General features: G+C 36.2%; 5 protein-coding genes across 10 annotated transcripts; all 5 read left to right on the top strand.

The window, feature by feature from the left end:
• Nucleotides 1–26: 26 nt before the first annotated feature.
• LOC130439740 (leiomodin-1) lies at nt 27–5,278 on the top strand. The gene is made up of 3 exons (XM_056772250.1): nt 27–568; nt 2,983–4,716; nt 4,904–5,278. Exons 1-3 carry the CDS (start codon nt 317–319, stop codon nt 4,928–4,930), a joined length of 2,013 nt encoding a protein of 670 aa, XP_056628228.1. The 5' UTR covers nt 27–316; the 3' UTR covers nt 4,931–5,278.
• Nucleotides 5,279–6,432: 1,154 nt separating this feature from the next.
• LOC130407041 (protein CD300H-like) lies at nt 6,433–8,802 on the top strand. Of its 2 annotated transcripts, XM_056729678.1 has the most exons (7): nt 6,433–6,578; nt 6,673–7,002; nt 7,187–7,264; nt 7,528–7,602; nt 7,724–7,831; nt 8,058–8,113; nt 8,307–8,802. In XM_056729678.1, exons 1-7 carry the CDS (start codon nt 6,524–6,526, stop codon nt 8,331–8,333), a joined length of 729 nt encoding a protein of 242 aa, XP_056585656.1. In that variant the 5' UTR covers nt 6,433–6,523; the 3' UTR covers nt 8,334–8,802. The 2 variants fall into 2 exon arrangements, with proteins under 2 accessions (XP_056585656.1, XP_056585657.1); XM_056729679.1 differs by lacking the exon at nt 7,528–7,602.
• Nucleotides 8,803–9,835: 1,033 nt separating this feature from the next.
• On the top strand, nt 9,836–12,242 carry LOC130407000 (protein CD300H-like). 3 transcript variants are annotated; one of them, XM_056729618.1, is made up of 7 exons: nt 9,836–9,981; nt 10,076–10,405; nt 10,590–10,667; nt 10,931–11,005; nt 11,130–11,234; nt 11,461–11,516; nt 11,822–12,242. In XM_056729618.1, exons 1-7 carry the CDS (start codon nt 9,927–9,929, stop codon nt 11,996–11,998), a joined length of 876 nt encoding a protein of 291 aa, XP_056585596.1. In that variant the 5' UTR covers nt 9,836–9,926; the 3' UTR covers nt 11,999–12,242. The 3 variants fall into 3 exon arrangements, with proteins under 3 accessions (XP_056585596.1, XP_056585593.1, XP_056585597.1); XM_056729615.1 differs by having other exon boundaries at nt 11,127–11,234; XM_056729619.1 differs by lacking the exon at nt 10,931–11,005 and having other exon boundaries at nt 11,127–11,234.
• A 927-nt stretch (nt 12,243–13,169) lies between these two features.
• LOC130439796 (CMRF35-like molecule 5) lies at nt 13,170–15,395 on the top strand. Of its 3 annotated transcripts, none has more exons than XM_056772343.1 (7): nt 13,170–13,231; nt 13,461–13,790; nt 13,974–14,051; nt 14,316–14,390; nt 14,725–14,829; nt 15,048–15,091; nt 15,176–15,395. In XM_056772343.1, exons 2-7 carry the CDS (start codon nt 13,478–13,480, stop codon nt 15,284–15,286), a joined length of 726 nt encoding a protein of 241 aa, XP_056628321.1. In that variant the 5' UTR covers nt 13,170–13,231; nt 13,461–13,477; the 3' UTR covers nt 15,287–15,395. The 3 variants fall into 3 exon arrangements, with proteins under 3 accessions (XP_056628321.1, XP_056628320.1, XP_056628319.1); XM_056772342.1 differs by having other exon boundaries at nt 13,227–13,381; nt 14,728–14,829; XM_056772341.1 differs by having other exon boundaries at nt 13,227–13,381.
• A 438-nt stretch (nt 15,396–15,833) lies between these two features.
• rap1aa (RAP1A, member of RAS oncogene family a) lies at nt 15,834–21,877 on the top strand. The gene is made up of 8 exons (XM_056772346.1): nt 15,834–15,979; nt 18,289–18,366; nt 18,706–18,774; nt 18,904–18,960; nt 19,048–19,188; nt 19,621–19,764; nt 19,870–19,997; nt 20,857–21,877. Exons 2-7 carry the CDS (start codon nt 18,310–18,312, stop codon nt 19,957–19,959), a joined length of 558 nt encoding a protein of 185 aa, XP_056628324.1. The 5' UTR covers nt 15,834–15,979; nt 18,289–18,309; the 3' UTR covers nt 19,960–19,997; nt 20,857–21,877.
• The last annotated feature ends 4 nt before the right edge of the window (nt 21,878–21,881 follow it).

Genomic DNA, 21,881 nt, shown 5'->3' with positions numbered 1-21,881 from the left:
TTTTCCAAACTCTTTTGTCCAGCATTTATCATAACCGTAACACAAAACAGAAAACTTTGTTTAAGTTCCTCCTTTTCCACTATTCACTTTTATCAGTGTGTACATTCGTGCACGCGCTCAGACTGTATTTAGTCACGCAGATATGAAGAAGCGTGCGGAATGCGTCCTGGCGCACGAGCTTAAATTGAGCTCGGAGAGCGAGACCCTCTGTGCTCCGTTCATCATGAACTTATAATCGTGAAGGAAACGGCCACTCTTCGAGTTTAGTCAGCTGGATTTTCCTCAACCAAACCAAACTTAGTATATATTTCTAGTGATGTCTCTCTCAGGAGAACAGGGGAGCGATGATTCGGACACGGAGCTGCTCCTCGCGACTCTCTCGCCGGAGGAGGTAGAGGAGCTAGAGCAGGAGCTCGTGTACATCGACCCGGACCCGCATGTACCGGTGGGGCTCCGTCAGCGGAACCAGACGGACAAAGTGCCGTCCAGAGGGTATGATAGAGGGGCCATGCTGGACTACTGCGAGCGGCAGACCAAGAGATTGATCCGCAGAGAGCTGAGCGTAGAGGTGATATGCTCCAATTCATAACACACTCAATCACTGATGCATTTAATTGACCTTTTAAATATTTCGGTTGAAAACAATTGCATTTATGTATTAATGTTATACTTAATATACTTTCTTTTTATTGATATATTAATAACTCCAATACTGCGAGTTGATGTTTACTTAGGGTGTTCATAAGATGTTTCCAAACAAAGACGTAGATTACGCCTAAAATGAATTTATGTCTTAAGGGAAGTTGTTTGGATACCAAAGTCTTTTAAACTTTGTATTCTGTAGTAAATGGTGAAATCATTTTCATTTTTGGTTGAACTATGCCTGTAATTTGTCAGATTTGCAAATAGCACACCCTAATAGATTTGTATCCCTTATTTATCAGTAAAACTTCAAAAGGTTGAACATGGAGGCGAATTCATCATTGGTTGTATTTGTTGCTGTTTAGATACTGATCATATTGTGAAATGTTTATACAGACCTGTGGACACACTGAATGCATTATTTAGGTCCATCATGCACACTGAGATTCCTGTAATTCAGTGTGGTCTGCATTACTGACATGTCATGGTTGGACATATCAACTCCTGGTTTGCTGCAGGCACGTTGGCCACTGAGGGACCCCATAATGTCAACATCAGCACTGATGGACCCTGTTGCTTGGAGGTTTTTTCTGTGCTGGACATACTGTGCCAAGTCTGCATGAAAGCTGCTTTAACCCCAAAAATGTAAAAGCACAATTTGATATCTATAAATACAAGTGCAGTCCTGTGCGTAAACCCTTATTTGGGATGTTTTTGCATGAGTAAAAAAATGAAAGCTGTGTTTATAATTTTCCTTATCCAAAAGTCTTAAAGGGATATTACACCACTAAATGAAAATTTTGCCGTTGATTTACCCTCATGTCATTCAAAACCTGTAAATGACTGTTTCTTCTGGGGAACAAAAAAGAAGATATCTTGAGAAATGTCTCAGTGGTTTTGTGTCAATACAACTGAAGTCATGATGTTGAAATATCTTTTTTAGTGGGGAAAGTCATACATGTTTGCGATGACATTTTGGTTAGTAAAAGATGATTTGTGGGTGAACTATCCCTTTAATCAACTTTCAGCATAATGCTTTGTTTACTGCTTGCTGGTATAAACACAATATTATTTCCCGTTGGTGGCTGGAAGTTTATTTCTATTATTATTATTTGTTTGAGCCCAATGTAAACTTAAAAATTATAATACCACTCTTATGATTAAAACCTTTGACGTACACTTTCCCAAACAAATCTAAAATTAATATAAAACAGGGCACTTTGAGAGTTAGCAGGAAAGCTGGAGTGTTCAGATAACAGAGCAGAACAGATGGTCAGTTTCTATTGCTAGTTAAAAAGTAGTAGTTGTGTTTAACAGGATTAAACAGGTGCTAATGAAGTTCTAGTAATGTGATACACACTCAAGGGGCCTTAAACTACATTTAAACTCTACTGAGACACTGTGTTTGTTAGAAATATGTTCAGCAGGCAACAGAACACACACCAAGTTGCCAAGTAACATTGTCGCCCTTTTAAACATCGGTTCACAGTTTGCAGTTTATCTTTGATGTTTATCAGTGGTTTGTAGGACATAAGAGTATCAGTGCATCCATACAAAGGGCATTTCTGATTCCATTGCGAAGTTTTTGCAGGTGCAACATCATGTTTGGCATTCGCATATCTGATTCTATCTGATATCTGGCTTTCTTGCAGCATTAAAAATATTGTCACTCCCACATTTATTCAGCCATGAAAAAAATGTATGTCCTGCGTGTTTTGCAGTACTCAGTAAGTGCTGTAATTTATTCAAGCGATTTGTGAATCTGTTTTCTTTAAACTGAGCCTCAGCGAAGCTTTGGAGCGAGTCAGATGCTTTGGAACTGTTAAGGGTGGCATTCCAGACCTGAATGTGTTCCTCCCTTTGCTGCCTTATAAGGGCACATCTGAGAGTTTTAAGACTTCTTAAAACAATAGCACACAAATCTACAGAGCATGCTCATTGCCTCTTAATGGACACTAAAAATAACTCACTAGATTCAGCTGGCTGCAGCGATTGCCTGTAATCATTCTACACACAGTACGTTTCCTTTCATGTCGCTATTATTTAAAGGACAATGTTGTTCTTTATAATTAATTACATCAAAATGAAAGTAAATGTCAACATTATTATTAAAATGCCAAACATTAGATCACAGCTGTAATGAAAAGAGAAATGCAATATTCAGGCACAATAATCAATCAGAGACAGCGATGCGATTAAATGGAGACCAAGTACAAGTTTCCTGCTTGTCTCCTTTGAAATAAGTTTGTAAGTTTCTTAAAATAAGAAAATCTAATCGTTACAATTTTCTTATGGACCGTACAAGCAACTGATGTGTCTCTTCTGTGTTGTATGTCAAAGGGAGACACAAGAGGGGAGGGCCGAAGGAGAGATCGACTCCATCGGATGAGGAGCAGAGAGTTTTCCAGGTCACAGAGCTGCGACCCTCCCGACTCAGAGAGCCGAAAAGCTGCAAGTGAACCACCCACTGAAAACAACGACAATGAGAAAGCAAGACAAACAGATAATGTCTCCAAAGATCCTTCTGACAAAAAAGAGAAGAACACGGAAAGAGAGGAGAAAGAAAAAGATGAAAAGACAGTGGGTGGATCAGAACTGAAAGAAAGAGAAGGTTCTAGAAAAGAGAGGGGAACCAGCAAGACTCTGGAGCTTATTTCCAAACTGCAAGATAAAAAAGAGGAGAAGAAAGAACAGGAGAAGAAGGAAGAAAGAAAGGGGAGCGAGAACTCAAAAATTAGAGGGTTCGTCTCCAAACTGCAGGATAAAGACAATGAGAACCTTAAAGAAAAAGACAACAAGGCGGATATCAAGAAAAGAGAAGAAAGCAGAACCAAAGCACTAGAGGAGCAAAAAAACAGCAGAGCAAGAGACTGGATGAACCAAAAAGAAACAGAGGAGAAGAGCAAAATAAAGGATGATGATAAACATCTTACACAGAGAAAGTTATCCAGATCTCAGAAAGAGAGCGAATCAAAGAAAGAAGAAAAGATGTTTGACAAATCAAAAGAACAAGTCAAACAGTCAGATAACACAAACAAGAAGATATCTACAAATTCCAACCATAATGTCTCGAAGAGTGAAGACTGTTCAGTAACAGATGATGAAGAGTCTTTAAGTGAAGATGCTGATATGGACAGTGACACTGGCTCTAGCATGTTTGATGACCTTCTGGAACAAGTTCGCAGTGACGACCCTGAACTAACCGAGGTCAACGTCAATAATTCAGATGCCATAAAGACAGACACTCTGAGACAGTTTGCAGAAGGTCTTCGTAGCAACACTCACATCAAAACCTTCTCCCTCGCCAACACCAGAGCGGACGATCACGTTGCTTTCGCCATTGCTAAAACCCTACGTGATAACTCCACCCTGACTTGCATCAATCTCGACTCCAACCATTTAACAGGCAAAGGCATCTTGTCCATTATCAACTCTCTCCAGCTCAACAAAACGCTCAAGGAGCTGAGATTTCATAACCAGAGACACATCTGCGGAGGGAAGACGGAGATGGAGATGACCAAAGTGTTGCGTGACAACTCTTCTCTAGTGAAGCTGGGATATCACTTTGAGCTGGCCGGTCCCAGGATGACCATGACGAACATCTTGAGCCGAAACATGGACAGGAAGCGGCAAGAACGGCTAGAGGCGAAGAAAGTCTCCAGACAGGACAGCGACTCCTCTCACAAAGCCCCAAGTGAAGATAAGAAGAGCTTGCATGATAAGCCAAAAATGTTAACGTCAATCTCCCACAGTGAGAAGAAAAGCTCAAAATTTGCTGCGATGTCTAAATTAACCTCTGTTCAGCAAACTACAAAAGCGCCATCCGCGAAGTCTCCACCTAAACCGCTTTCCTCTGAAGTGACGAGGAAGAAGGAAGGGCCAACAGGAAGTAGACATGTCCCCCCTCCACCACCTCCCGGACCAGCTTTAGACGTCCAGGCCTTGAAGAGGTCATTGAATCCCATCTCTCAGAGGAGACAGGACAGTGGTACAACTGTCAGACACAAAGAGAGGAACTCTAGAGATCAGCTGCTGGACTCTATCAGAAACTGCGGCATGAACACTCTCAAAAAGGTAAAAGATCACATCAGCCACAGTCAATATCAGATTGTTTATAAGTCATTACTGTCTTTAACACTTACTGGAAAATTTAGAAGAATGAGGGGTCTGAAATCAGATGTTAAGTCTAATTTTAAGATAGCACAAAGTGATATTTGTGTTTTCCATTTTTTTGATACACATTCTTTTTTGTCTCTCTCAGGTTGAGATCCCCAAGCGTCTGAAATAGCATATGCCCTTGGAATACCCTGGAACCTTAAGAGACCCATTATCTTGAAAATCATTGTTGTTCATCTAAATATCTAAGGTGGGATACACCAAGTTGTCCACTTAACCAGCTGAGTGTGATTTATTTTTCTTGGACTGACAGTAATTCAGTGAGGTTGAGTTTTATGACACAAAGACACTGTTTTGGATCTAGATGAGATCTTGGGATTTACAGTCTGTCATAATGAATATATATGTAATGATGTGTTCATTTTTATCAGGAGGTTTGTTTGACCTTGTGATTAGTTTTTTTAATGCAACACACTGCTTTTCTGAAGCTATCTCTCATTAAAATAAGATATCAAATCCATGACAAGCATTTGTTACATTATTCCTATATTCTACAAACAAGATTAAGATGTTTTTTGTAGCAATTTGAAAGATTGTAATTTGCATCAGTTTTTAATTGTGATAAACATTTTAATAAACAAGATGTCACTTAAAAAGTATTGTATTGCCGTTTCTGAAGTTGACAGATACTAGATGTATTTCTCCCTGGTTTGTTGTCTTCTTCGGGGAAGAAGCGAAAACAAGATGACATCTTAATCCCGTGTTATCCACAGTAATGCTTCGCATCCTTACCGCTAGATGCCACTTAATTTCATAAACTGGACCTTTAACTGTTTTTATTTGTGTTGGATAGACAGAGCGACACTTGTCATAATCTAAAAACCTCATCCAACGGAGGGGGAAAAAATCCTTCCCTCTCCATTGACTATGAATTTTAATTTCCTTGTAATTTCTGGCTTTTACGGTTCAGAAACTTATAAAAACTTAGTGTTTTAGCTTGTTTACTGTACACATTGCCACACAGCAGCTCTTAGGCATTGTTCTGTTTTTGTTATAAGTTAGAAATGACAATTAAGTCAACAGAGAGGGTCTGATTGTTTTCCCCTGGTGTAGTCATGGCCTAAATGCGATCTGTCTCTATGGGGTCTCTTGATAAGATGTCTTTAACCACAAGGGGGCAGAAAAATCAATATGCACAACAAACTGAAAACAAAACACATGCTTTTCATTTAAAACAAGTTGATCATTATCTTTATGCCATATGAAGACATTGTGGATGATGCAAAGATAGGAAAGAACATGCAGCATAAACACTCAATAAGTAATGTCAACATCAATTTTTGCTTTATTCAACAACTTGTAGAAGTCGTAGCCTAGATGAAGCATTTGTACAACAGCTGGCACCCCACCTTCAATGTTTTTGATTAAAGTTTAGCAGTGCCAATGAAAAGTAATAATGCGGCGCACAGATAAATAATTGATAATATATTGCAACACTGTGTAGAAAATTAGACTTGTCCTTTTTTATGTCATCGTGACTTTAAATATATACTTGTATTTGTATCAGCTTCACTGCTGCAAACCAGCTTTATTTCCTTCCTGAACCAAAATCTGCTGTGCAGTCACAATCCCCTCCCCTCTCTCTCTCTCTCTCTCTCTCTCTCTCTCTATCTCTCTCCAGTTGTGTTCATCTCTCATTATAATTAAAGGAAGTAAGTAGATTTACTGCATTGTATTGTGTTATGCTGTTGTTTGTTTAAAGAGGATGTGGAGTATTAGGAAGATGAAAACCCATCTGAGGATTTTGAATCTTTATATTGGTAAATATTTTTCTCTGCATGTTTTCAATTTGATACATTTTGAAGGTAAAATGTTTTGGTGCAAATATTGAAGATTAACTGTTTTTTGCTTTAGCTTTTAGTGGTGTGTTGATGAAGTCTGGAAATGATTATGAGGGAACAGTAGGACAAACTGTGGATATCAGATGTCCTGTTCCAGATGAATACACAAATACACCAAAGTACTTTTGCCGTGATCCGTGTGCTTCTAAGAATGTTTTGATTCAAACTGAAAAGACTGATCTGGTCGTCTCAGCTGGAAGATATTCTGTGGTCTTCACTGTGAATGCCAAAACCTTCGCCGTAACCATCAGACATCTAACACTCAAAGACTCTGGTGTTTATTACTGTGGAATTGATAAATGGTTTGCCGACAAACAAATTAAAGTAAAGCTGTCTGTTAAAGGTGGGCATCTATGTAAAATGGAAATAAACATATTACTCATACATACATAATGCATATACATGTTTCTGTTCCTGTTTCGATAATTGAAATATAAATTCTCAACATTCAGTAAAGTTGAATAAGCTCTTTATTATCTTTATTCAATCATGTATATTCTGTAAATCTTTTTCTGTGGTTATTCCAGCTCCAGCTTCTTCATTCAGCTCCACAGACACGCCTCAATACACAGTGTCAACAAGGATGAAAACAGACTCCTCTGCAGGTAAAACCATCCAATTTCAATAATTTAGGAAAACAATAAAATAAATCTGACAATGGTCAACTTTGGCAGTTCTATGGTTTTGACTTCCCACATTAGTAATACACTGAAATGTTGTTTAAGTAAGAACAGTCAAAATGTTTTATAGAAAATCAGTGTTTTGGGTAATCTTAAATTTGGTACAACTGCTTTCTGCCTCTCTTTACAATTGATGTTCTGTAAATCTGTGAATCTCCAATCTTGTACTGCATCTGTATCTCTGTCAGACAGTTCAAGCTCACCCCCAACAGTCCACTCTACAAATTCCAAAGCACAGACTGATTATGTAAAAACAAATTCTGGTAGGATTTTTTTAGACAAAGTATATTTTGTGTGTATATATTTTGTTTATGCTCCTGTTTGCTTGCTCAACAATATTATCTTTTTACTAGTCTGTCTTATAAAAATATTTTCTTTTAATAGCAGTCGATGTGAGTGTTGTGTGCATAGTTGTTCTGTGGCTGCTGGTTTTCTGGTTTCTTGTGACCTTGGTGTTACTCTACAAGAGAAGATCACATACAAAGTCTGAATGTGAGTTTGGACACAGAGATGCATTAACAAGAACTACACCAACATGTCTATTTTAAATAATAAATACATAAATTGCTATGACTAACAGGTATTAAAGGATAATTCTAGTTAATAATTTATTCAATTATAATTAATAATTGATTCTTGCTTTTTACTCTTTAGATCTTTATTGCTCTTTAAGACACTTTAAATGAGTTCTACTTATTTGTTGATTGACATTTTCCAGCTGTGACCCCTTCCTTTCCTGAAAATCCAGTTCCAAATCTTCCAGATATCAACCAGGTACTGACATCAGCCACAGTCAATATCAGATTGTTTATAAGTCATTACTGTCTTTAACACTTACTGGAAAATTTAGAAGTAAGGTTACGAATGAGGGGTCTGAAATCAGATGTTAAGTCTAATTTTAAGATAGCACAAAGTGATATTTGTGTTTTCCATTTTTTTGATACACATTCTTTTTTGTCTCTCTCAGGTTGAGATCCCCAAGCGTCTGAAATAGCATATGCCCTTGGAATACCCTGGAACCTTAAGAGACCCATTATCTTGAAAATCATTGTTGTTCATCTAAATATCTAAGGTGGGATACACCAAGTTGTCCACTTAACCAGCTGAGTGTGATTTATTTTTCTTGGACTGACAGTAATTCAGTGAGGTTGAGTTTTATGACACAAAGACACTGTTTTGGATCTAGATGAGATCTTGGGATTTACAGTCTGTCATAATGAATATATATGTAATGATGTGTTCATTTTTATCAGGAGGTTTGTTTGACCTTGTGATTAGTTTTTTTAATGCAACACACTGCTTTTCTGAAGCTATCTCTCATTAAAATAAGATATCAAATCCATGACAAGCATTTGTTACATTATTCCTATATTCTACAAACAAGATTAAGATGTTTTTTGTAGCAATTTGAAAGATTGTAATTTGCATCAGTTTTTAATTGTGATAAACATTTTAATAAACAAGATGTCACTTAAAAAGTATTGTATTGCCGTTTCTGAAGTTGACAGATACTAGATGTATTTCTCCCTGGTTTGTTGTCTTCTTCGGGGAAGAAGCGAAAACAAGATGACATCTTAATCCCGTGTTATCCACAGTAATGCTTCGCATCCTTACCGCTAGATGCCACTTAATTTCATAAACTGGACCTTTAACTGTTTTTATTTGTGTTGGATAGACAGAGCGACACTTGTCATAATCTAAAAACCTCATCCAACGGAGGGGGAAAAAATCCTTCCCTCTCCATTGACTATGAATTTTAATTTCCTTGTAATTTCTGGCTTTTACGGTTCAGAAACTTATAAAAACTTAGTGTTTTAGCTTGTTTACTGTACACATTGCCACACAGCAGCTCTTAGGCATTGTTCTGTTTTTGTTATAAGTTAGAAATGACAATTAAGTCAACAGAGAGGGTCTGATTGTTTTCCCCTGGTGTAGTCATGGCCTAAATGCGATCTGTCTCTATGGGGTCTCTTGATAAGATGTCTTTAACCACAAGGGGGCAGAAAAATCAATATGCACAACAAACTGAAAACAAAACACATGCTTTTCATTTAAAACAAGTTGATCATTATCTTTATGCCATATGAAGACATTGTGGATGATGCAAAGATAGGAAAGAACATGCAGCATAAACACTCAATAAGTAATGTCAACATCAATTTTTGCTTTATTCAACAACTTGTAGAAGTCGTAGCCTAGATGAAGCATTTGTACAACAGCTGGCACCCCACCTTCAATGTTTTTGATTAAAGTTTAGCAGTGCCAATGAAAAGTAATAATGCGGCGCACAGATAAATAATTGATAATATATTGCAACACTGTGTAGAAAATTAGACTTGTCCTTTTTTATGTCATCGTGACTTTAAATATATACTTGTATTTGTATCAGCTTCACTGCTGCAAACCAGCTTTATTTCCTTCCTGAACCAAAATCTGCTGTGCAGTCACAATCCCCTCCCCTCTCTCTCTCTCTCTCTCTCTCTCTCTCTCTATCTCTCTCCAGTTGTGTTCATCTCTCATTATAATTAAAGGAAGTAAGTAGATTTACTGCATTGTATTGTGTTATGCTGTTGTTTGTTTAAAGAGGATGTGGAGTATTAGGAAGATGAAAACCCATCTGAGGATTTTGAATCTTTATATTGGTAAATATTTTTCTCTGCATGTTTTCAATTTGATACATTTTGAAGGTAAAATGTTTTGGTGCAAATATTGAAGATTAACTGTTTTTTGCTTTAGCTTTTAGTGGTGTGTTGATGAAGTCTGGAAATGATTATGAGGGAACAGTAGGACAAACTGTGGATATCAGATGTCCTGTTCCAGATGAATACACAAATACACCAAAGTACTTTTGCCGTGATCCGTGTGCTTCTAAGAATGTTTTGATTCAAACTGAAAAGACTGATCTGGTCGTCTCAGCTGGAAGATATTCTGTGGTCTTCACTGTGAATGCCAAAACCTTCGCCGTAACCATCAGACATCTAACACTCAAAGACTCTGGTGTTTATTACTGTGGAATTGATAAATGGTTTGCCGACAAACAAATTAAAGTAAAGCTGTCTGTTAAAGGTGGGCATCTATGTAAAATGGAAATAAACATATTACTCATACATACATAATGCATATACATGTTTCTGTTCCTGTTTCGATAATTGAAATATAAATTCTCAACATTCAGTAAAGTTGAATAAGCTCTTTATTATCTTTATTCAATCATGTATATTCTGTAAATCTTTTTCTGTGGTTATTCCAGCTCCAGCTTCTTCATTCAGCTCCACAGACACGCCTCAATACACAGTGTCAACAAGGATGAAAACAGACTCCTCTGCAGGTAAAACCATCCAATTTCAATAATTTAGGAAAACAATAAAATAAATCTGACAATGGTCAACTTTGGCAGTTCTATGGTTTTGACTTCCCACATTAGTAATACACTGAAATGTTGTTTAAGTAAGAACAGTCAAAATGTTTTATAGAAAATCAGTGTTTTGGGTAATCTTAAATTTGGTACAACTGCTTTCTGCCTCTCTTTACAATTGATGTTCTGTAAATCTGTGAATCTCCAATCTTGTACTGCATCTGTATCTCTGTCAGACAGTTCAAGCTCACCCCCAACAGTCCACTCTACAAATTCCAAAGCACAGACTGATTATGTAAAAACAAATTCTGGTAGGATTTTTTTAGACAAAGTATATTTTGTGTGTATATATTTTGTTTATGCTCCTGTTTGCTTGCTCAACAATATTATCTTTTTACTAGTCTGTCTTATAAAAATATTTTCTTTTAATAGCAGTCGATGTGAGTGTTGTGTGCATAGTTGTTCTGTGGCTGCTGGTTTTCTGGTTTCTTGTGACCTTGGTGTTACTCTACAAGAGAAGATCACATACAAAGTCTGAATGTGAGTTTGGACACAGAGATGCATTAACAAGAACTACACCAACATGTCTATTTTAAATAATAAATACATAAATTGCTATGACTAACAGGTATTAAAGGATAATTCTAGTTAATAATTTATTCAATTATAATTAATAATTGATTCTTGCTTTTTACTCTTTAGATCTTTATTGCTCTTTAAGACACTTTAAATGAGTTCTACTTATTTGTTGATTGACATTTTCCAGCTGTGACCCCTTCCTTTCCTGAAAATCCAGTTCCAAATCTTCCAGATATCAACCAGGTACTGATACCCAATATTATCGAATAAACTAGAACTTGCTTTGTTGTATTATCATTTAGAAAGTAAGATTCTAGAGGACAACTTAATATTATTTACATGAAAAGTACTTAATTCTTTACATTTACACATTTGTTAGACATTTTATCCAAAGCGACTTATATACCATTATAAAATTTGTTTCATAAGCATCTGCATTCCCTTGGATTGAACCCATGACCTTGGCATTGCTAGTGCAATGCTCTCATCACTGAGTTAAAAGAAAGCTGTGTGCATTTCATAACTGTCATTTTCTTTGTCTCTTTTAGACTGTAGGACACGTCTATCACCTCTATGATGAATCACTGACAGACCATTCTGTGGTTGGTTGCCCAGTAAAAGATAATGCATCTTTAATCTATTCAACAGTGCAAAACTGTAGTCCTGCACCTCATGATGATATGAACAGTTTTTATTCAGTCATCACTGCAACAAATATAAAGTGAGGATATTACAGAACAGTCTGCTGCAGAGCATTCATGGTGCTTGTGGTCAAAGTGTTGAAAGACGCAAAACTGCACGCTGCATGCTCTGGACACATGGGGCTGATTGTGACTCAATTGTTCCAGATCATGTGCATTTGCTCATTTTCCATGCCATGCTTTGAGCTATGAATGTATAACTCTGAGGCTTGTAGTATCCCCCAGTGTCTCTTAACTGTGAAGAACAATAAATATTTTTTTATCTGGCTTGGATTTCAATATTTGTGGTGTAAATAGAAGCCACCGAATTTAAAATGACAAAAAATAGTTTGATGCTGAACTCATCCTTGTGAAAGAGACAAAGATGAGGACGTTACAGGTTAACGTTAAAGGTTTGCAAATAATTACAACAGCTAAACCAGGTTGTGGGCAGAAGATGTAAGATAGGATCTATTGTATGTTTGCATAGGCCAAAATAACTTTTTGTCACACCTGCCAATGATGTGGGAGTTTCAAAAACTACAAGTTAAAAATATTTATTAACACAACCGTGAAATTAAATAAAATATCATATTTACTTTTAATATATCATATATATATATATATATATATATATATAAATTTGTATAAATTAGTTTTCACCTCAGTCAAACTGCATCATGGGTTCTTCTCCTTATTTTTGACAAGGTGACTTGTAGTTTTGGTTTTGTTTTTACTAATAAAATCACAAAGGTCAGTTAAAACTTAGAAGCAAATACTAATTTATGAAATGTACTGTAAATGATAGTTATTTGTTACGTATCTCTTTAAGTGTGATTTAAACATAAGAATTTTGCAACAAACTGCGTTGACACTAGCAGATCAATGGCAGTGATGTATTTCAGGAACAGACTGAGTTGAGAGTGTAACCACACAAATGCTTGTGTACTTTACAGTCCCCGGTTGTGTTTTGTTTCTGATTCTTTGTTCCACTATTAATAAAGTACATATCTGCTTGGTTTCCTTTCTCAATGCCGCTGTTTGTTTGAGATTATTAAAGCAGATTATTTCTCTTTTAGTTTCTACTTCATCGGCATACCTGCGCATACATTATTATTACCAAAGATGTAATACCAAATATACTGTTATTTTGCACAGATAGATTTTGAGTATAACGACAGCTGATATATTTTGGTGCACATGCACGAGTCCTCCCTTTTCTGGGTGGGGCTTCCTACACAGTTCTTCTGTCAGCAGATGAAGCAGAAATTTAAGAGTGTGAGTAGATTTTGAAATGACATGATGTATATTATTTGTATTAAATGTGCTTAGACGTTATATTCTTAAGAAACGTTCATATGGATTTTCTTTCTTGAGTTGTATTAGGAAGAATAGCATCTCTAATGAAGATTGTGTGCCTATTCATAGGTAACATCTATTAGTATTAATTTTCCTATCATTTCTATTCTTGTTATGCTTATTCATTTTTAAAACTGTTTGTCTGTAGTTTTCAGTGGTGTGTTGATGAAGTCTGGAAATGATTATGAGAGAACAGTAGGACAAACTGTGGATATCAGATGTCCTGTTCCAGATGAATACACATCTACACCAAAGTACTTTTGCCGTGATCCGTGTGCTTCTAAGAATGTTTTGATTCAAACTGAAAAGACTGATCTGGTCGTCTCAGCTGGAAGATATTCTGTGGTCTTCACTTTGAATTCCAAAACCTTTGCTGTAACCATCAGACATCTAACACTCAATGACTCTGGTGTTTATTACTGTGGAATTGATAAATGGTTTGGCGACAAACAAATTAAAGTAAAGCTGTCTGTTAAAGGTGGGTATCTATGCAAAATGGAAATAAACATATTATACATACATACATAATGCATATACATGTTTGTGTTCCTGTTTCGATAATTGAAATATAAATTCTCAACATTCAGTAAAGTTGAATATGCTCTTTATGAATAAATTCATTCATGTATGTTCTGTAAATCTTTTTCTTTGGTTATTCCAGCTCCAGCTTCTTCATTCAGCTCCACAGACACACCTAAAGACACAGTGTCAACATGGATGAAAACAGACTCCTCTGCAGGTAAAACCATCCAATTTCAATAATTTAGGAAACAATAAAATAAATCTATTTGCAATGTTCAACTTTGGCAGATCCATGGTTTAGAGTTAAGAAAATCCCACTTTAGTTATACAATGACATGTTGTTTAAGTAAGAACAGTTTTATAGAAAAACAGTGTTTTGGTAATCTCATATTTGGTACAACTGCTTTCTGCCTCTCTTTACAATTGATGTTCTGTAAATCTGTGAATCTCCAATCTTGTACTGCATCTGTATCTCTGTCAGACAGTTCAAGCTCACCCCCAACATTCCACTCTACAAATTCCAAAGCACAGACTGAATATGTAGAAACAAATTCTGGTAGGATTCTTTTTAGACACCCTATATATTGTGTATATATATTTTTTTTATGCTTCTGTTTGCTTGCTCAACAATATGTTTAGAAATATATTCTGAATTGCCTATCTCTCTTTTAAACACACATCGTTCTATCTGACCAGTTATCAACAATAGCCCAATCGTGAAATTTTAAATTTAATTAAGGTTAGGGTTTTAAACTAATTATCATTAAGATTTTTTAATGTTGTATACAGTGTTTTTTCCTCTAAATAATGTTTGTGCTAGTTTACTCATAACACTCATGTATGAAGCTTGTCAGGTTTGTAACACTGTGGTGTTGATCGTTTTTTTACAGCAGTCAAAATGAGTGTGGTTTGGGCAGGGGTTTTCATACTGCTGGTGTTCTTGGGTCTAGTGGCTTTGGTGTGCTTCAACCGGAGATCAAAATCAAAGTGTAAAGGTACAATCACAAACAAGTGTTTATTGTAAAAGTGCAACAGACAATTGTTGTAACTGACAAACCCCTTCAAACTAAAATAACACTATTACCAGAAGGTGCATCGCTCTGTATGAGTTATTTGAAGTCGCAGGACAGTGAATACACAGCACACGGTTCTTTGTCATTTTAGCTTAACAGGCAATGCTTATACACAATTGTCTTCTCTTTTAAACACCCAGACGAAAATGGAAAGGCAGTTCAAGATGCATCAAACCACAAACAGGTATACAATTTTTAACCGGCTACATTCATGTTCTGATACGTATATGTATTATGTACCATCTCTCTCTTGCTTTTTCCTCTATAGGCTGTAGAAGATGATGAAACTATTATATTGTATAGTTTGGTTGATGCACCTAAAAGAGTTCATTCGTCTTTAATTTATTCTACTGTGCAGTACTTTGAAAACTCAGGGTGAACTGTAATTTAATAAAATAAATACATATGTTATGTTTTTTTACTTAAGCTGCTATGGAGGCAATGTGACAATGCATCCATGATTCTTTTCTATATTTGGTTGTAATAAAAAACGACCCTTTCCACTTAACTTGTTGTATTTGCATGACTTAAATAGATGTAATTTTGTTGTCAAAGCGTTAGTCTTGTGAAATATTATAAATATCAACTCGTCGTTTTTGTTGCTCTGTTTCCCGTTTGGTTTTGACACCTGTTGCAGAGTGTCTGCCCTGTACTCAGTGTGAAAAACGGTGCTAATGTTCATGCACAAATCTATTCATATAACAACCTCCTTTTGATCCTATTTTGATCTGCACACTATCGCACTTACTGTGAGTTTCGTAGACAGTTTTTCCACAGAAAACGTTCAGCCCACTTCTTATATATACGATATAACGTTATGTAGGCTATGGCTATATATTATAATCTTCATATTATACATTTGTGAGTTTGTGTGCTGTATAAATGAGTAAGTTGCTCGAGAATATGCTTTATCTCACTTCGACGCCAATAAAGCTGTCCATGAGTAATAAATAAAATCCCATTTCGTTCCCATCGGCCCTTTAACCTGTTTGTAACTGCACGTGCGCCCACTAGAGTGACGTTTGCATCCGCGACACCGGAGTCGGATCGCGCGGTGGAGTGGCGGGACAAGGTGAGTAAACAGCCAGTGAACTCTAAAATAACAATTGATATATCAAACCCTGGATTTTCAGGAAAGGGTGGTAAACATAAACGTTCGTATTAGCCCTGCATACATGCTAGCGCTAGCTGAATAGCCTAAGGCCGGTATGTAGCCGGTTAGCACTCACACCGTGCATCCATGCAGAATAAAAAGCGCGCAGCAGCCCCCCTTTCTGCGAACTGCTCAGGAAACACCGCTGCTTTTACAGGCCTCGTGTTTGTTTATAAGGAGACGACTAAACACACTTGCCGTGCTGTTTACGGGTAAACATTTTATATACCATATTAATAAAGTTGCCTTGTGCATACGATCACGTTAACGCGTAAATGTATGTTTATAGCGTTTTAATGAACATGTGAACTTCTAGTGTACACACCTTAATATTCTCATTCGTCAAGTGACCAAAATCACGTAACGTCATGCAGTATTTTTTCTTTCTGTAGTTTTAACGTTAGTACTGACAGCTGGTGGTGTCAGAAATGTGTCACAAAGGGTACACCGATCTTTATTGGGCCTTTTTGGCCATCTGTGTCAAACACTTGATAACGTTAACTGACCTGGAATTGTGTTTATTCAACATATTTCTGGGAAAGGCTAATTCAGATGGGAATCACTTTACAGTTTTGCTATGTGCAATATTTAAATAATGTGACACTGGATCACAATACCAGTCTTAAGTAGTCAAAAATACATTGTATGGGTCAAAATTATTGATTTTTCTTTTATGCCAAAAATCATTAGGATATTAAGTAAAGATCCTGTTCCTTGAAGATATTTTGTGAATTTCCTTCCTAAAATATATAAAAACTTGAGTGGATGGCCCGCCGCAGTGCCCCTGATTTAACAATTTAGATTTTTTGGCACTCTCATATTCTAGAGTTTTAAACGGTTGTATCTCAGTCAGATATTGTCCTTTTCTAACACCTCATACATCAATAGAAATCTTATTTAATCAGCGTTCAGGTTATCTCAACTTCGAAAAATGTACCCATATGACTGGTTTTGTTGTCCAGGGTCACATATGTGTTTGTTTGCTATTTGTTATCAACAATGCAGCTTTCAATATAATGCTTCGTCTTTTTTATATCATTCATATGTCATGAACCCTGTGACGAAAGGCCTAAATGTAACTGAATGCGTCCTAGCCCAAACGTTACATCTTTAGTTAGAAAATTGACAAGACAAGAATCTCACTTACACTAGTAATAGTTTTATTATTGTCTCCAGCGGCAAGGTTTTATATTTGTAGTGATGCATTATGGGGGTTTCTTCTATGGTCATGTTTAAAAATGTCAAGTCTTTGTAACATGTTTTTCTTATTCAGATAAAATATGAACCTGTTGCAATTAAACTGATGTTTTGCTGTATTGAACTTTTTTTAATAAAATTTCAACTACAGTCTTTTATTAAAAATGCAAGGGGAACCATCATTCTTATGAAAATATACCTTGAAGGCACAGTACCTTTGGATAAAAGTGCCTGCCAAATGCATAACTGTAAATGTTTTCTTTTGTGATTTGATAAATTTAACTGTAGAGTTTATACAGAATGATAATTTAGGTTTAGGGCTGCATGTGAGTCAATATATTGAGTTTCAAGTCTACTGTGTTATATGGCTAATGTTTTGATAAGTGTTTATCTCGTCTATTTTGGTAGCGAGTGGAGTTAGACAAACAGTTTGATATTCAGACATATGGATAATATGTGTGTTCTGTTACATGTATTCATCAGCATTTAAGGATCTGAAAGAGATATTTGTTTTAAATATTTACTGTCTCTTAACACACCAAAAACATACTGTTTTGTTTAACGTGCTGCCTGGCCTGCTAGTAACTGACAAGTAACAATGATGATCAAACGATGATGACATTTGTTAGTTTTAAACTATACATAAGGCACAAGATTGCTTCACTTTGTTCAAGATTTTAGATGTCCTGCCTTTGCCTCTTTTTACAGATTCCAATTGTTCCAGGCTGAATGCAATTGTGCATTAACTTAGCATAACTTTGGTCTGCATCCATTAGATAAGCTGTTTGTTTCATAGTTTGGATGCTTTCACATCTTTGATCACTCTGGAATTTAAAGTAAATGATCTGAAACGGTCTCTAAAGCCTTGCAAATCTGGTTGGATATACTAGATGTGGTTTCTAAATGAGATACAATAAGAGTGTTATTACATTTATTCTTCTGGAACATTTTGTGTGGTAGGAACCTGTTGGATGCCTCAGACTTGTTAGTGCATTGATAAATGTTGAATGTGTTATGATTTAATCACACAGGCCTCAGAAGAGAGACCCACCATGCGTGAATATAAGCTTGTGGTCCTGGGCTCCGGGGGTGTGGGGAAGTCTGCACTGGTAAGTTCAGCTCGAAGCAAAAAGTTGACATTTTCACAAATACCTGTAAATCATTTTTTTCTGGTAAATGGAAAGTTGTAACATTACCAGTAAATTATGAGTTATAACTATGTGTGAACACTTACAGAGAATAAGTTTATTGGTAAGAACATTTCCAGGTCTGTTTTTGGCCAATTATAACATTTTTACATAGATTGTTACATAGACATCTCTTGTTGTAACACTGCTGTCTAGAAATATATATCAGCCATCAAAAATATAACTCAAGTGTTCTGTTACATTATAAATATGTGTTTGGTTTGAGTTAGTCGTGATAATGCTTTTGGCTCTTTCTTACAGACCGTCCAGTTTGTACAGGGAATATTTGTTGAAAAATATGACCCAACAATAGAAGACTCGTATAGAAAGGCAAGTAACTGTGTATTACACATAAATCATAAACATGTGATTAAACTGATCTTAAAGTAAAGATACAGTGATAAATTCACTATACCGTTATTAATAATACATGATTAACCTGCTCTCTTTTACTTTTAGCAAGTTGAGGTAGATGGGCAGCAATGTATGCTAGAAATCTTGGACACTGCAGGCACAGTGAGTTAAAAATGCTGCATGAACGTTTTCAATTAGTTGCTTGAATGTTCATGTGAACTCAATAGATTATTGATTGTTTGCCAACAGGAGCAGTTCACAGCCATGAGGGACCTGTACATGAAGAATGGTCAGGGTTTCGCTCTGGTTTACTCCATCACAGCACAGTCTACCTTCAATGATCTGCAGGATCTACGCGAGCAGATTCTCAGGGTCAAGGATACAGAGGATGTGAGTTACTTTGAATTTCAGAGGATGTTGTGCTATAAAAACAAACTCGTTTTACTTTCTTTTGAATAATGTTGGACAAGCTAGCATAGGAGAATACTAGACCTGTAACCCTATGTACATTAATGTCCACATTGAATATTACAAAATTGGGTCAGCCTTTCCCTGCATTTGTGGAGGTAAGTGAGAGGATTTTGAAAAGGTTACAATATATATAAAATTTGCAGAAGTGAATATTACACTTTAGCATTCAACACAACTTAAAAAGAGCACAACAGGTTATTTAAAGTTAATGGTCTACCACGTTTCTGTAAATGCTCTCAGTTCTCTTAAAAAAAAAACAATGTTTTTGTTATTGCTGTTACTTTATGCTGACAGTCTACACCCAGTCTTTTTAACCCATTATAAAAAAGCTCTCTCTCTCTCTCTCTCTAGGTGCCAATGATCCTGGTTGGAAATAAGTGTGATTTAGAGGATGAGAGAGTGGTCGGGAAAGAGCAGGGTCAGAATCTTGCCCGTCAGTGGTGTAATTGTGCCTTTCTAGAATCTTCTGCCAAATCAAAGATCAACGTCAATGAGGTAGGTTCCACTTCACCCACTTCTTATAAAGCAAGTTAAGAATGTAAACACATTGAGTATATAATGGCAGTTATCTAATAGAAGTATTGTTTTTGTGTGTATCAGATCTTTTATGATCTGGTGAGACAGATAAACAGAAAGACGCCGGTGGAAAAGAAGAGAGCGAAAAAGAAGTCAAACTGCACCCTTCTGTAACACACATGCAGAACATCACTGCAGCAGCTCTGAGCCAGGTGATCAATACTGATTTCTTGACATGCAATTAAATGCCCATTTTATCAATGATCATTGTGCACATTTTTGTGATATTAAAAAAGTGTTAGACATCTACATACGAAAGATATTTGTGGAATAGAAAGGAAAGAAAAGGGATGATGAAGTTTCAATCTGTGCAGCACTGCAGGTTGTGGTAGTGGTTCACTGCAGAATATTATCTTTTCATCATCTCCCCTCAGCACCACCGTGGGTTTTTGGTGTGAAAAACAATAAACTTCTGATTAATGTTGTTAAAAAACAATTTATTGACACATAATTTCACCTCAAGTTGATGGAAGGGTACACTGAAATCTTTGATGTATAACTGTTTCAAAATGGTTTGCAAACGCAAAAGTGTTTTTCACACTGTCTGTAAAAGGGTTGATGTCGTTGTAGAATTGAACATATTGCTGCAGCATTAGTATAATACAACCCCCTGCTGGAACTGTAGAATTCCTGCAATTCAGAAAAAACTGTATGTGTTGTCATGGAGCTTGTTTTTGTACTGTATTGAGTCTTTTAAAAGCTATGACACACAACAGCCTGCCAATGTCCGGATATTGTTGTGTGTCGGCCAACTACAGCCATCTGTTGATATTGAAGAGTTATTTCTTCCCATTCAGATGCAAAATGTTTGTTCTTCTTAGCCGTTGGCTGTGGTTTATGCTTTGATTAAGTGCAACTTTGGAGCCATTTCCCATTAAATGACTCATGCCACAATTCTGTAATTCTCGATTTATTGGACTGGAGGCAAAAATGATGTTAATTTAAAGACTTTTAATAAGCAGATTTTGTTTGGGATGAGTTTGGCGTAAATATATTTTCTCTCTCTTTCAGAATGCCGAAATGAAGAACTGTTACCCGGTTGGCCAACATTCCCGTTTCTCTCTACAATTATTGGCCAAGCAATCAATAAGGCAGAACTCAACAGACTCCTGAACTAAAATCAGACTTGACAGATGAAGAGAGATGCAGCCTCTGCCTTTACTTCTTTAAAATATTTAAATGTGTCAGCCCTCCATCCTCCCTTTGAGTACTGTTGCTTTCCAAAGGAGATTCTACATTTTGTGTGCCTGGAAGAGGATCTGACATGGCAAGGGGGGGTATACAGTCTGGGAGAGGGTTTAGGACTTAATTCCTGTAGAGATGATGGGGACATTTCAAAACATGTTAATATTTGTAAATCAACCATGTTTTATTGTTCATCATGTTTGGACTCTTACTAATCATTTGTGCAGAGAAGTTGTGTGTTTGTTTATCAGAAAGTTAACCGTTAATTTTTTCCTGAGTAATTTGTTTTCTGAAGATCACAGATTTCATGTTTTCCATAGTATGCTTAATTCTTTTGATTTAGAGAAACCGTGGCAAATTCAATCAAGATACTTGGTTTAGTGTATCTTTAAGATAAAGATATAGAGTACTAAAGCCAGTTCTGTAACTACCTTTATGTTCTTTACTATCAAAATGACATCACATCTTATTCAGAAAATAAAATTTTAGTATATTTTCATTATTATATATATTTTTCTGTATTTTGCGGTATGCTGTGGCTCAGCCAGGTAAATAATATCATAACCGTTTTGTGCCTGAGCAGGGGAAGAATGAAATCCAGTCTATAATGCACAGATGACTTCTCCACTGATAACCGCAAACCAATAATCAATAGTCAGTCTTGACACTTCAATTGCCAAGTTAAATCAATAAGTCTTGATGTCTCAAGATATTTTACTTCAGTTCGTCATTGTTCCACTGTTTTTTTGAGTATTTCAAGCAAAATGTGTCTGGCTGGCTTTTGATTTCATTTTAAAGTAATATGTGTGTTTCTTTGACAGATTTAAATAAATGTATTTCATATTGATTTG

This window comes from Triplophysa dalaica, chromosome 18 (assembly GCF_015846415.1).
Source record: "Triplophysa dalaica isolate WHDGS20190420 chromosome 18, ASM1584641v1, whole genome shotgun sequence".
NCBI classification, from domain to species: domain Eukaryota; kingdom Metazoa; phylum Chordata; class Actinopteri; order Cypriniformes; family Nemacheilidae; genus Triplophysa; species Triplophysa dalaica.
The sequence above is the reverse complement of the archived record's forward strand: the minus strand, read 5'-3'. Positions and strand labels throughout refer to the sequence as shown.